General features: G+C 38.9%; 1 protein-coding gene across 1 annotated transcript; it reads left to right on the forward strand.

Moving 5' to 3' along the window:
- Positions 1-2,419: 2,419 nt before the first annotated feature.
- Positions 2,420-7,676, forward strand: LOC143024309 (interleukin-1 receptor-associated kinase 1-binding protein 1-like). Its single transcript, XM_076183110.1, has 4 exons — positions 2,420-2,678; positions 5,040-5,210; positions 5,714-5,888; positions 6,106-7,676. Exons 1-4 carry the CDS (start codon positions 2,517-2,519, stop codon positions 6,243-6,245), a joined length of 648 nt encoding a protein of 215 aa, XP_076039225.1. The 5' UTR covers positions 2,420-2,516; the 3' UTR covers positions 6,246-7,676.
- Positions 7,677-14,917: the final 7,241 nt, after the last annotated feature.

Genomic DNA, 14,917 nt, shown 5'->3' on the forward strand with positions numbered 1-14,917 from the left:
GAGGGAAGGGAGAGGTGTGTGTGTGTGTGTGTGTGTGTGTGTGTGTGTGTGTGTGTGTGTGTGTGTGTGTGTGAGAGAGAGAGAGAGAGAGAGAGAGAGAGAAAGAGAGAGAGAGAGAGCAAGCGGTACACATAGCAGAAGTCTTCTGATGCACTTGTTCACCCCCCAACTCCTCCTCCTCCTCCTTCTCTTCATCCTCCTCCTCCTCCTCCCAAGGCCAACGTGTGAAGAACCTAACCAAGACCGCACCCCTCCTCCTCCTCCTCCTCTTCCTCCTCCTCCTCTTCCTCCTCCTCCTCTTCCTCCTCCTCCTCTTCCTCCTCCTAATCCTCCTCCTTTTCCTCCTCATTCTCCTTTTCCTCCTCATTCTCCTACTTCACCTCCTCCTCTTCCTCCTCCTTTTCTTCCTCCTCCTCCTCTTACTCCTCCTCCTCTTACTCCTACTTCTCTTCCTCCTCCTACTACGCCTCCTCCTTTTCTTCCTTCTCCTCCCACTACTCCTTTTCTTCCTCCTCCTCTTCCTCTCCCTACTCCTTCCTCCTCCTCTTCCTTTTCCTCCTCCTCCTCCTCTTCCTACTCCCATCCAATTCCTCCTTCTTCCTCCACCTTCTCTTCCCCTTCCTCCTCTTCCTCCTCCTCCTCCTCCTCTTCCTACTCCCACCCAGCTCCTCCTTCTTCCTCTCCACCTTCTCTTCCCCTTCATCCCCTTCCTCCTCCTCCTCCTTCTTTCCCATTTTGTTCTTCCTAAATTCCCTATCCCAGGTGGCAAAAATGAAACAGGAAACTAGTTTCATTATAAAATTGTTCTAGAAATGTCTTCTTCAACTCCTTAGCTCTCATTTATGACACAATTCCACCATCTTTATAATCTTTACATTTTTATTGATTTTTCTTTGCGTATTTTGGTTAAAAAGATCATTCTTATGATCCCAAAAAATGAAACAGAAACTACAAAAATTTTAACTTTATTAAAAAAAAAAAAAAACACTCTTGGGGTGTTTGTCCGTCCTTGGGTTTGTGTTTTTGTGATTTTTTTCTTCATAGCAATCAAAAACATCACACACACACACACACACACACACACACACACACACACACACACACACACACACACACACACACACACACACACACACATACACACACACACATACACACACGCACGCACACACACACACACACACACACACACGCACACACACACACAACTTCGTGGCGCGGTGGTTAGAGTTCTCGCCTGCCATTACGGGGGTCCGGGAACGAATCCCGCCCAGGGCTGAAATAGTTTCAGTATCGCTGTGCTATCAGTCGTTACTCCAACTCACGTGGGCGGAGAGTTGGGTGTGTATATGCCATAGATCGGTCATAGGAGCTCTGAGCTCTCTTCCGGGAGGGAAATAGCTGTTGATCACGAGTCCAACACGTGATCCACGACCATGGTGAATCACACACACACACACACACACACACACACACACACACACACACACACACACACACACACACACACACTCACACACTTAAAAAATTTTAAGAAAAAAAATTATGCTGAAAGATACAAAGACGGGCTACACGAGCATAGCTCCCTTCCCGTGTAATGCAATTAGGTAAATAGGTAAATACACACACACACACACACACACACACACCACTAAAAAAAAGAGAAGGGTACTAGACGAATTTGAATAGTTCTCGAAAGAACAAATATAAAAAGAAGGTACGTAGAAGATATAAAAAAATGTCATTTCAAATAGAATTTGACCGATGGAGACGAGCAAAAGACAATAAAATAACTCAAATTATGTTATATTTTTTATGAAATATTAATTCCAGGTTACCGGCAACAATACAGCAAGTTGCATGAGAAATAAACACAACGAATGTACATAATGTAAAATATATATACGACTTAGCAACTCCATTACTTTCTCTGCAATTAAACGAAAATCTTAACTAATTCTATAAGATAGAATAGAAAACAATAACAATTTCGTATTGGGATGATCACTGAAATAGTTTATTTTATGATTTTTTAATTCATACGATCATCTTCACACAATGGATGATGGCCGCCGTTACCTAAGCAACGATTCGCAAACAAATAGGAAATGTCAAGCGAGTAGTTTATGTCAATTGTGTTCCCATTTTTCTAATACTAGGTCACTCAAGAAATTTGTTTCATTTTCATAACACTGGTTGACCGTGACAAGTGACAAGTGACACGACAAGGCCATCCAATAACAGAAAATTGGAAACAATAACAACGACATGAAAGAAAATGTCGACCCGTTACGTTGCCCAGAATGTCGACATTACGTGGTCTACTTCCTAATACTACAGAAATTTATATGATAATTTCACAATAATAATGCATTCTACCCCCGAAAAAGTTAATATTTATTTTCAATACCCTCTATCATTCACACAACACAATATGAATTTAAAAAGAAATAAAATTAAATAGAATCATACCCCAACTTTCTGAACTACAATACGACGCTGACAACAAGAAACTAATGCAGGAAGTAGATGGTCAGGTAGTGGAGGTGGTGGGCGTGGGAGAGGAGGCTGTCCACCCCCACCTGGCCACAGTCACCTGTAGCCTGTCTGCCCACAAGGCCAGCGCTGAATTGTGTAGAGCTTCAGTAGAAAAAAGGAGAGAATACACAATACAAACAGTAAGTCAATTTCAACAATTTAATATCCAACATAGGTAAGTTGCCAATCACTTGTGGTAACTTATTGTTGTTGTTGTTATTAATATTATTATTATTATTATTATTATTATTATTATTATTATTATTATTATTATTATTATTATTATTATTATTATTATTATTATTATTATTATTATTATTATTATTATTATTATTATTATTATTATTATTATTATTATTATTATTATTATTATTATTATTATTATTATTATTATTATTATTATTATTATTATTATTATTATTATTATTATTATTATTATTATTATTATTATTATCATTATTATTATTGCTATTATTGTTGTTGTTGTTGTTATTATTATTACTATTATTAGTATTATCATTACTGTTATAATTATTATTATAAATATTATTATTATTATTATCATCATTATTATTATTATTATTATTATTATTATTATTATTATTATTATTATTATTATTATTTATTATTATTATTAATTATTAATTATTATATTATTATTATTGATTATTATTAATTATTACTTATTATTATTATTATTATTATCATTATTATTATTATTATTATTATTATTATTATTATTATTATTATTATTATTATTATCATTATTATTATTATTATTATTATTATTATTATTATTATTATTATTATTATTATTATTATTATTATACCCGTATTGTTACTATTATTACTATTATTTTTTTTTTTTTTTTTGTAAAATAAAAGAAGGTAACATATCAGAGTCTAAGCTGGCGACGTATATAGGAGGCCTATGTGATGTAGCCCATATGGTTTACAAGCCTCAAACAACAATATAAAGATTCGTCGTCGTACCCTTGTGGCCCAGATTCCCACAGTCTAAAGTTACAAACTAGACATTTATGATTGGATAGAAGTTAGTTCTGTATAAAAAATGTAGACTGTCAAATAATTTAATTTCAATGGACGACATTTATATTTAATTAACTGCCATCTGGTAATTACATTAAATAGTGGATAATATAACAATATTAAAAGTGCATCCAATATCACAATATGTAAATGTTGATAAATCAATTAAAGTACAAACAAGGTCGTAATATTGATCATTGCCATGCACTGTCATGACAAATGTATGACAGAGTGTCTGTAGACTTCAGGACTTCAGACCTGAAGCCATTTCCGGTTTGACTTTTGATGTGAAGGAAATTGAGGCCCTCATCCACTCAAGGATTGATTTGTGTGTTTAGTTTTTGTTTCCTTTGTTTGTCTGTCCGTTCGTTTATGTATTTTTATTTGGTTGTTCATTCATGTGCATTTTTTTTCATTTGTCTATCAATCTATGCATATATTCATCTACTTATCTACATCCTTATCTATCTCTTTATCTATTCATCTGCTTATCTATATCTTTATCTATTTATCTACTCATCTTTCTCTATATCACCCTATATATTTATCTACTTAGCTATATCCTTATCGATCTACTTATCTATCTCATTATCTATCATTTTTTCTACTTATCTACCTTCTTAATTATATCCTTATCACCTTATCTATTTATCTATCTACTTATCTATCTCCTTATCTATTTGTCTATCTGTCTGTCTGTCTGTCTATAATTTTATCTATCTAGCTAACTAGCAATTCATCTATTTATTTCCTCACTTATCTCATCTGGAGCCCATTTATTATTCATTCTGTCTTAGCTCCTCTTGGATGACGGGTCATCCCTTCCTCCCGCCCACCGCCTGGATCAGAGGCAATGCAGCATGGCACAGCACCTCCTCAGCAAGGCCCAATAGGCGAAGCTGGTTTACCCCCACCGATTTATATACATGGTAACCCTCATTCCTAGTTTAGTAGCCGCTAGTGCTAGCGACTTGTAATCTAGCCCTCTACTTGGCCAGTGTAAACGGAAAGCTAGCTAACTTGCCACCAAACTATCCTAGTGTGAACACTTACTTGCCGAGCAAGTTAACTTGCGGATAGCACTAGCGGCTACTAAAATGACGCCATTTCAACAAAGCTTTACCTCCTCATCCACTCACGAAAATACAGAATTTACAAGAAGAATTTCCTTTGGTCCACATCACTCGTCCATTCACAACCACTCTCCACTCATACCTATCTCTTGCCTTCTCATTTTCCAACTCAACAGACACTCCTCTTAAGCGGTTGATCCATTATTTCTCATTATACAATCCCAACCTAGTTAATTACACTTGTTCATAGATTTGGTTCATAGTAATGTTATAATTATATGGTGAACAGCAATTCTGATATTTACACTTGTTCAAAGATTGGGTTCATAGTAATATTGTTATCTGCTGAGGAGTATCTTTGACATTAACTTTTTCCAGTTCAGACAAAAAGGTTCCGAATCATTTCGGACTGAGGAGGATCTGCAGAGGAAAGAGAATGACCGTTACACTCTGGTGACCGTTGTAACGGCCACGCTGCCCACGGAAGGCGCGCACGCGGCCGTTAACGTCCTCATGGAGAAGTTGGGCACCAGTGTCACCATTGACAAGGTAATTACCGTTCAATATTTATCTTGTTTTTATTGTATTCTGTTTTTATTTTATTTTGTTTTATTTTATTTATTTCTATTTTGTTTATTTTTATCTTATTGTTTATTTATTTATCTATTTTCATTTTATTATAATTTTTTCAAAGTTGGCATTGGCAAATGTGACTAGTATGTTCCTTTTATTTTATTGGATTTTTATTATTATTATTATTATTATTATTATTATTATTTTTTTTTTTTTTTTTTTTTTTTTTTTTTTTTATTAAAACAATGTCATCCATTATAGTAATAATCTTGAAGTGCACACAGTAACCAGAACTAAGGAGGGGGTGATATTCAAATTTGAGTTAAAGACAAACTATTCTTCAGAATCAAAGAAGAAAAGCCTTTTCCAAATTAAACCGAACTAAGAGTAGGCGAGTTCCTTAGAATACTGAAACCGACTAGCTTCAGGCATTCCGCTCTGTGTCACAAGACCTTTGACGCTCCCTCTGACTTCGACAGATCACTTACCACCACGCCCCTGAAGAACTCTCAAAGGCGCGGGTAGTAGCTGGCCAGAGGGCGGCCCAGGAGGCCTTCCGGAGGGCCAAGTGCATGACGGAGGCCGTCGGCGCCTCCCTGGGACCTCCCCTGGCCCTCCACGAAGAGCAGTGCAGACACCTCGGCGAGATACAAGGTGGTTCTCAAAGACCTCTACCTCCTTCTGCACCGAAGGCCTTTTGTTCTGATACCCTGATATGATATGTGTATATAGAGGTGCATGGGAACATATGCAGACGACTTGACGTAATAACGCTGAACAAACAAACCAAGGATATTTTGTAAGTGCAGACTAGAGAGAAATGCTCGATCAGGGGCCGCTAACAGATTCCCCTCTCCCCCATTCTTTCCAGAGGTTCAGAGAGGAGCATGTTCGAGCGCGCCCATCGCCCACACACACTCCCACACGCCCATCACCCTCCAGAGTGTCGTGAGGGCCAGGTTCGCCCTCGTGACTCACGGTGTCCCGAAGACCAAGAAAGAACCGCGGTGACCGTCTCCTCGGGTGTGTGGAAGAGGCGTTGAGGTGGATGGAGGGATCGGCCAGACAAGTGGAATCGCAAGGACAAGGGAAGGATTCACTGAAACGATTGGAGGATTCGCCTAGACAAGTGGATCCTTCACTAGGTTACGTGGAGATCTTACTTTGATAAGTGGATGACACGCCACAGAAGATGAAAGACTCGCGGAGACAAGGAGTGGAACTGGCGGCTCAGTCACCGGTAAAAGTGGAGTTCTCTAAACGAGTTAAAGGAATTCCCTTTATAAATGAATTGGCCTTTGGTCCACATGGACAGTATGTCTGAACCAATCGAGCATACGAAACCTGTCAATATTTTGTTTCACAGTCAAGCTTTTATTTCCTATGAGGTGATTTGCTTTTTCAGTTTAATCCATACAGAAGTTCTCTTCTAACACTGCGGTGTCCATGACGTGCGTGCGCATACTTGCCAGTATAGAAACCTATTTTTACTGTGAGATTTTTCACAAGTGTAGTCCACGTTGCCTTAACCTACAAGCGAAAAGTCTTTTCTTAAACAAAGTGCCTTGATATAACTATAAACCAAAAGTCATTTCATATTCATTAACCATTGTCAAGTAGGGAGTAGGTTCTACAGTTGACCAACATAAGTACGAGTTTCCTTTTCTGTGAAAAGATGGAAGGCAATGGAGTCCTTACTGACCATCAGCGAGACTTCTTTGTATGATGTCTATCAGTAATTTGAGTGTCTAGGTAAAGATAAGTGGATATGTGATTCTGATCATTGAGTGTTCCTTTCTCAATCCAAGAAAATGGCTGTAAACTAAGAGATTTGTTACGTTCTTTCTAACGACTCGAATTCACACACCTCTTGGCATTCTTAGTTCCGGATTCTAGATGAATAAGTTGCGATAACTAGCAAGTATTTCTTTGCCAACTAGAACTGCGAAGTCAAATGGATTTTGAAGAGCCACCAAGAGCTGCGACCTTTGGACACCTCGCTGCACAAAGTTCCTCTATCAAGTGCATTGGCTGCATTCCTACATATTAATCTCTTTTCGGGGAGTATAATACATTGTGTACTTGCCCAGTCACCACAGTATAGTCAGTCATATCACAGTTGTTTTCTCTGGGATATGCTCAAATACATAACAGTTCAGAATGATCCAAAAGTAAAAGAAATATCGGAGAGGGACCATTTGGTGGATGCTCTACCATGATCCAGTCATTGGTTCTATTTTATTTGTGTTGTAATGCTAATCTAAGACCACTCCCACCCCAAAAATAGTGTTATTCCTCCCACCCACTTCAACTTGTCAGATATATATCTAAGTCTAAACAAAAATATTCTAAAAAACGCTGTGGAAGTCGGGGACAGGTGGTATTACGGTGACACTTTGTCCTAAAATATTCTTGAAAAAGCGCTTTGGCAAGTAGGGGTCAGGTGGTATTCTTCTTCTTCTTCTTCTTCTTCTTCTTCTTCTTCTTCTTCTTCTTCTTCGCGTTCTTCTTCGCGTTCTTCTTCTTTTTCTTCTTCTTCGCGTTCTTCTTCACGTTCTTCTTCTTCTTCTTCTTCTTCTTCTTCTTCTTCTTCTTCTTCGCGTTCTTCTTCTTCTTCTTTTTCTTCTTCTTCGCGTTCTTCTTTTTTTTTCTTCTTCCTCGCGTTCTTCTTCGCGTTTTTCTTCGCGTTTTTCTTCGCGTTCTTCTTCGCGTTCTTCTTCGCGTTCTTCTTCGCGTTCTTCTTCCTCGCGTTCTTCTTCGCGTTCTTCTTCGCATTCTACTTCGTGTTCTTCTTCGCGTTCTTCTTCCTCGCGTTCTTCTTCGCGTTCTTCTTCGTGCTGGGGATCCCGTGTTGGCGTTTCGCCCCGAGGCCGAGGCCGAAGGGGAAAACAAGGGATTAGAGCGCGGAAAGCTGCGGCCGTAGGCCGCTGTTTGCGCAGCCAAGCCCCCGGCGAAGCCGGTGAGGGCGAAGCCCGCGGCTTTTCTACCAAAAATACTTATTTTTTCCATATTAACCTATTGTGTGAGATAGCCCTGCATTCTAACCCCAAAATCAAAAAAGTAATTTTCCCTCATTTTAGTTTTCATACACGATAATGTGGCGCTGCAGAAGTGTCACAGAACCCCAAGAAAGCCAGTGAAACATATAAAACTCACACTCTGTAACTAAGATCCTTAACTGTGACAACTTCCCCACTAATAAAACCAGGTTGTAACGCCATCTTTTGAATAGATTGCAAACAACAGTCCTGTACCCTATGGACATAATACATGACCCACGATACATGAATGTAATTGTTTTACTTTCATCCTACTTTACTTTGTTATAAGTATTCATTACAACCCAGGATGTTGTCCTGTAAAGAAATTAACTTTGTCATAGTGTTATGTACTATATATTACTTAGGATAACCTATTTTGAAATTGTATCGTACAAGTTCATTGATTAAACACTTATGCTTTATTCGATCAATTACATTACTTAGACCGTCTTCAGAAACCGTCAACACTCCTCCATATGGAGGTGCAGCCCCGAGGAGCTGATACTCGGTATCTGGACAGACACCAGAATTTCTCTTTCAATTTCAACGGTATTTCTCCCTAGATTTTTCTCTATCCCCTGTCCTCCCGCATTCTCACGTTTCCAATCTTCTCATACTCACGGCTCAGGTCCAACTCACGTGACCAACATGGTGGAGAAGACACTGCTGTCATCGCTGAAGAGATGAGGAAGATAATCTTCAGTCCAGAAGGCGAGAAAGGGCGGAGGCCAAGCAGGGGGAAGCTTGTGACTTGACCAAGCATCGCGATGACTTAGGTAGCCTCGCTCGGGGCCTCTCGCGCGCATCTCGGGAAGTTTACAGAACAGGAGAGTGTCTTTGGTCATCTGGAAGGGGAAAAAAGAGAAGAGGAAGAATAACATGGGAAGATAGTCTTCAGGAAAATGGGGGGATGCAAGAGGAGTAGGAAGATAGGGAATGTAAATGATCAACTCATCAACCCATCCTTTGCTACAGGAAACTCTTGCGGAAGACCCACGGCCGCTAGGTAACCGGCAGCAACCACTGGATTGGTTCATAAGTCACTTAAGTATAAAAATATATATATTGTGTTGATGTCTGGGTGTGGCCTGGGTGGAGCAGTGTAAGATGAGGTGTTCGATGCCCTTTGCATCTGGGACAGATTGCCTCTTTGGTTAGGCCTATTCTCTGTTGGTACTTAGTACTAGCTGGTGACCTGAACACGGACGTGTAAGTGTAGTTCTCGTTGCTCTCAGGAGGGATTTTCTTTTGGAGTTAATGTCTGGAGGAGTCTGATGGAGATTACTGTTTGGTGGTCGGTCTTAGAGTGTTTGTATTGAGGTTTGAGTATGAAAGTGTTTGTGTATGGATATGTTGTGTGGTGTAAGTGGAGGACTGTCGTTGATATTTGAGTAGTATGCTACTGGTGTAGTTTTCTCTTCAATTGGTTATGTTTGTGTGATGTAATAAGATGGGTGGGTATGGTTGATGGCTCGTGTATAGAACTATGTGCATGTCATGTGATGTTCTATGGCGACGATTTTGATTTCTGTGTGAATGGGTTTTATTGGCGTGGTTTTGTCGTAACTTGTTATTATTCTTAATGTTTTATTTTGCATCATTTATAAGGTGTTTAAGATTGTTTGTTATTTTGTTTGCCTGTTTGTCTCTATCTGCTTGTCTGTCTGTCCGTGTGTCTGTTTTTTTTATGTAAAAGACAAAACAGGTAATTATTCAGATCATAAGACCTGTTTTGCAATTAACATAGGAGTTTTAGAATGCTGAAGAGGAGGAGGAGGAGGAGAGGGAGGAGGAGGAGGAGGATATGGATTTGCTAAAAAAGAAAAAAAAAAAAAAAAAAGATTAGGAGAACTGAACCTATGCCAAGTTAGAAGGGCGGATCTAGTTTTCATCTGCAGAGCTTATGCTGACATGCATCCACGGTTATGCTGCACTGCCCCGTGTCCTTCGACGCTACAATATTTTGATCGACATTTTCTCCCCGATCAATCCCTTGATCATATGTCGAAATCAAATGCCCTCCTCCGATCACCGGATGTCTTTGCCCAAAAAAGGAATTGATCAAGTCCTCGAGTGAGCACGCGCGCGCGCACGCACACACTTGCGAGTGCTTGCGCACGCGTGTGTGGGTGGATGTGATTCACCAGGGCCTAGGACCACGTGTCGGACTCGTGATCGACGGCTCTTACCCTCTCGGATGAGAGTTCAGAGCTCGTATGTGGCCCGATCTACAGATGACCTGTGACCTGACACACACAGGTCGCTGGTGACGTAATCGGGAGCGTGCTGACCTCGCACTCGCATAGTTGTGGGTTTGAATCCCGCACTCCTCTCCGATTCCCAGCAGTGACTATTACCCGCCCGAGCACATAGGACAAAGGTGGCGGCTTCGGCCGCAGCTAGGGACTTCCAGGCGTAGGCCCCTAACCACCTTACACACACACACACACACACACACACACACACACACACACACACACACACACACACACACACACACACACACACACACACACACACACATCCAACGCTTTGCCCATCAACGTAAGAGTACCGGCTCACAGTATAATAATGCTAAAAATTTCAGCCTTGGGCGAGGCTCGAACTGAGTGTGTTACATGTGTGTGTGTATTATGTGTGTGTGTGTGTGTGTGTGTGTGTGTGTGTGTGTGTGTGTGTGTGTGTGTGTGTGTGTGTGTGTGTGTGTGTGTGTGTGTGTGTGTGTGTGTGTGTGTGTGTGTGTGTGTGCGTGCGTGTGTGAGGTGATGGCATTATTTATTGAGATGTTATCTGCTGGAAAATGTCTACACTCGTGAGGTTCCGTCTCTTCTCCATTGATCAAACTTAGTCCTAACTTCGAAATTGAGTATTGACTTTACAATTATAAGCGGGCAATAATTTAAGAAATTTCCAGGTGCCTCTACGGACCTCCTCCACCCCTCATCAGCCCGTCTACCTGCCCAGGCTACGAAATGACCACAATCCAGCCTTACTAAGTTACCAGAAGAGGCTGGATGACCGCATGACAGGTAACTGTCTAGGATGTATGCCTCTTGCATTGGTTTCCGACAGCCCTGGCCAAGCGAGGAGGCGACCCAAACATCGGCCCTTTAAAAACGTAGCGGTTTGCTGCAATTGACAGGGCTTGCCCTACCACGGGTTTATCACTGAAGTTGAATGGTGAATTTTATTTTGTTATATATTACATTGGCTTCGAATAGTCGTCAAAAACTATACCATAGACTACTTGCATCATTTCCTTTGCACCTTTCAGTGGCCCTTCACCACCATTATCACCACCACCAGTAGAAAAATTCTCATTAATCGACACAACGCTGACCTATCTCATAGATCACTCATCATCAACAGTCCTCCTTTCAATTTGAACGACTTCATTATTATCATTATTATTATTATTATTATTATCATTATTATTATTATTATTATTATTATTATTATTATTATTATTATTATTATTATTATTATTATTATTATTATTATTATTATTATTATTATTATTATTATTATTATTATTTTTATTATTATTATAATTATTATTATTATTTATATTAATACATTTTTCTTTATTTTTATTCATCATTATATTTTTTTCCACATCCGACCTAGTTATGGACCAAAAGGTAGTGCTGGGCAAATACCGCTAATTTCAATATCGAAATTATTGGTGAACAACAATACAGTTACCGAAATTACCGACATCTTACCGGTAAAAGACTCGTGAGGTAGTAGTGACGTCACAAGTTCGAGTCGAGTTCGAAAAATCAATGTTTTTGTCCTTTAATAAGCTATATCTCTGGTTCTATTTTACATATTGTTTTTATTGTTATGTCATTGTAAAGGGAAAAGGTAATACTTTAATTGGTGCCACTATAGTATGCTATCTACCGCGCGAGTGAGTGAATGGAGGGTGTCTGAGGGTGGGTGTGGTGTATACATTTTCGTTCGCGTCTGTCTGCATGCATGGGTTCATGTTTGGAGGTGGTAGTGGTAGGCAGCTACCGGTAAAGTTACAGGTTTTATCCAACAACCTTAACGATAGCTTACCGGCAAACATTCTGCTACCGTTAAAGCTTCGTTAACCGATAAGTCGATAAGCTATACCATAACATTCAGAGAGCTGTAAGCACGTCTCGGCTTGGTGGTACTGAGTGACGGTAGTGACGGGCCCAATGCCCCCTATAATTTTACCGGTTAAACTTTTACCATTAAGCAAGTATGTACCGCTAAGGTCTCGTTCATTTTTTTTTTTTTTTTTTACCATTAAAACCGTTTTTCGGCACTTTTTTAATTTCTCAATAGAATTAATGTTATTTCTGTGATCAGCATACGAAACTGTATTATTTGTGAAAGTTTCATAAAAAAAAATCCCTCGTGTCGCCAAACGAAGACCCATATAATATATAGGTCTTCGTTTGGCGACACGCGGAATTTTTTTTATGAAACTTTCACAATTAATACAGTTTCGTATGCTGATCACAGAAATAACATTAATTCAATTGAGAAATTAAAAAGAGTGCCGAAAAAAACGGGTTTTAATGATAAAAACTTACCGAGACCTTAGCGGTACATACTTGCTTAATGATAAAAGTTTAACCGGTAAAATTAGCGGAGCACTGGGCCTGTCACCACCGTCACTCAGTACCACCAAGCCGAGACGTGCTTACCGCTCTCTGAGTGCTATGGTATAGCTTATCGAGTTATCGGTTAACGAAGCTTTACCGGTAGCAGAATTTTTGTCGGTAAGCTATCGTTAAGTTTGTTGCCGATAAAACCGGTAATTTCACCGGTAGCTGCCCACCACTACCAAAAGGTCTCCTGTCGGCATGCTCCGCCTTTGCAATCCTTTGTAATCATCCACATCTCAACGGGTCAAACGAAGTAAGTTTATTTGGCATTGCATCAATATACATGAAGTGCAGATAATGAAAAGAACACATAGTTCGACATAACAATTACAAATGCCGAGGATAACACGAAAAAGCATGAAAGTTTATTTCCATTGTTATGATTGTGTTCCCGGGCGGAACACAGATTGCACCATATCTCGCTTAAGTTTCATCTACGTTTCCAATTTGGAATATATTTTCAATTAACATACTTAAATTCATGTATTGTCCCAGCTTGGGTTATAGCCTTATTTCTAAATTATCATACTTAGATTTATACACATGCATTATTCCAGCTTAAGTTACCTTCTAAGCTATCCTAAGTATTTATGTATTGCATGGAAAGTCGTATTGTTTCACATCCTTTCGACATTTTTTCTCAGCCCTCCCATCCATAATCAAGAGATATCTTCTGTCATTGCAGTCTCCGTTTAGCAATCTGAACACTGTGATCAAGTCACCTCTTACAAAAGATTACAAAGGCGGAGCATGCCGACAGGAGACCTTTTGATCCATATCTAGGTCGGATGCGAAAAAAAAATCGTATTAATAATAAAATAATAAATAAAAACTATGATAATGTAAATAACAAATAAAATACATAAATAAATGCATAGGTATAGTTAAATAATAAACAAACAGGTAAATAGTAAATAATAATAAATTGTTCGATCTTTCAATGTTGGCAGTCCCAGTGCTTTTAGTCTTTCCTTGTTACCTTGTATGTTTTATTTGTCAGTCTGAGAACCAGTTTGGTTAGTGCCCTTTGAATTCTATCTTGTTTATATACTTCACTAAGTGTGGGGACCATACCAATGACGAATATTTCAGCCTTGGGCATATTAGGGTGTCTATATATATATATATATATATATATATATATATATATATATATATATATATATATTTTTTTTTTTTTTTTTTTTATATATATATATATATATATATTTTTTTTTTTTTTTTTTTTTTACCATCATAATTTTCTGCAGTAGTCGATATATCTCTCCCACAAACTTATTGATATGTCCGGTGAAAGGTTGTTTGTTATCTAAATCCCATATTTTTCTTCTCATTTGCCTTTGCAATGACGTGCATTTGCAAAATATGTTTTAATTAAAGTCTTACTATCCTATTCATGATCTACCACAAAAATATTCCTGATTTAGTAAACAATAAAAATAAATATCTTAATGTAAGGATATTTTCAGACTTAGTTTCAGACTTCTCTAGCAGGCAATAAATCCCTTCATTATGAGTTCTGTTCCAAATTGAATAAAGTTTTAGAAAATGCGAGTGATGAATGAGGAGAATGGAGGAGAAATAAGGAAGGATGAGGTGAAGGCAGTTGTTAAGATGATAAAAGCAGGTAAGGCACCTGGTCTGGATGGATGCCATGCGGAATGTCTGAAAAAGGGAGGTACAGTGATGGTGGACTGGTTGGTGAGGTTATTTAATGTTTGTTGGAGAGAGGGTAGAGTGCCGGAGGACTGGAGGAGTGCCTGTATAGTTCCTCTTTACAAGGGAAAAGGGGACAAGTGTGAATGTAGTAGTTTCAGAGGGATTAGCTTCTTGAGTGTAGTTTTCCCAACTACACTCAACAAGCTAATCCCTCTGAAACTACTACATTCACACTTGTCCCCTGGGAGGATCTTGGTTGAGAGGATTAGGAGAGGAACAGAAGGAGTAATTGGTGAGGAGCAGTGTGGATTTAGGACAGGTAGAGGTTGTGTAGATC

The sequence above is a fragment of the Oratosquilla oratoria genome, chromosome 4 (genome assembly GCF_046742065.1).
Source record: "Oratosquilla oratoria isolate Oo_2021 chromosome 4, ASM4674206v1, whole genome shotgun sequence".
Lineage (NCBI taxonomy): Eukaryota > Metazoa > Arthropoda > Malacostraca > Stomatopoda > Squillidae > Oratosquilla > Oratosquilla oratoria.

Excerpts from the sequence above, each read along its gene's own strand:
- LOC143024309 (XM_076183110.1), top strand. The coding sequence starts at position 2,517 with ATGCAGGAAGTAGATGGTCAGGTAGTGGAGGTGGTGGGCGTGGGAGAG. Across the intron at positions 2,679-5,039 it reads GAGAATACACAATACAAACA|TTCAGACAAAAAGGTTCCGA; the intron begins GTAAGTCAATTT and ends AACTTTTTCCAG. Across the intron at positions 5,211-5,713 it reads CCAGTGTCACCATTGACAAG|ATCACTTACCACCACGCCCC; the intron begins GTAATTACCGTT and ends TGACTTCGACAG.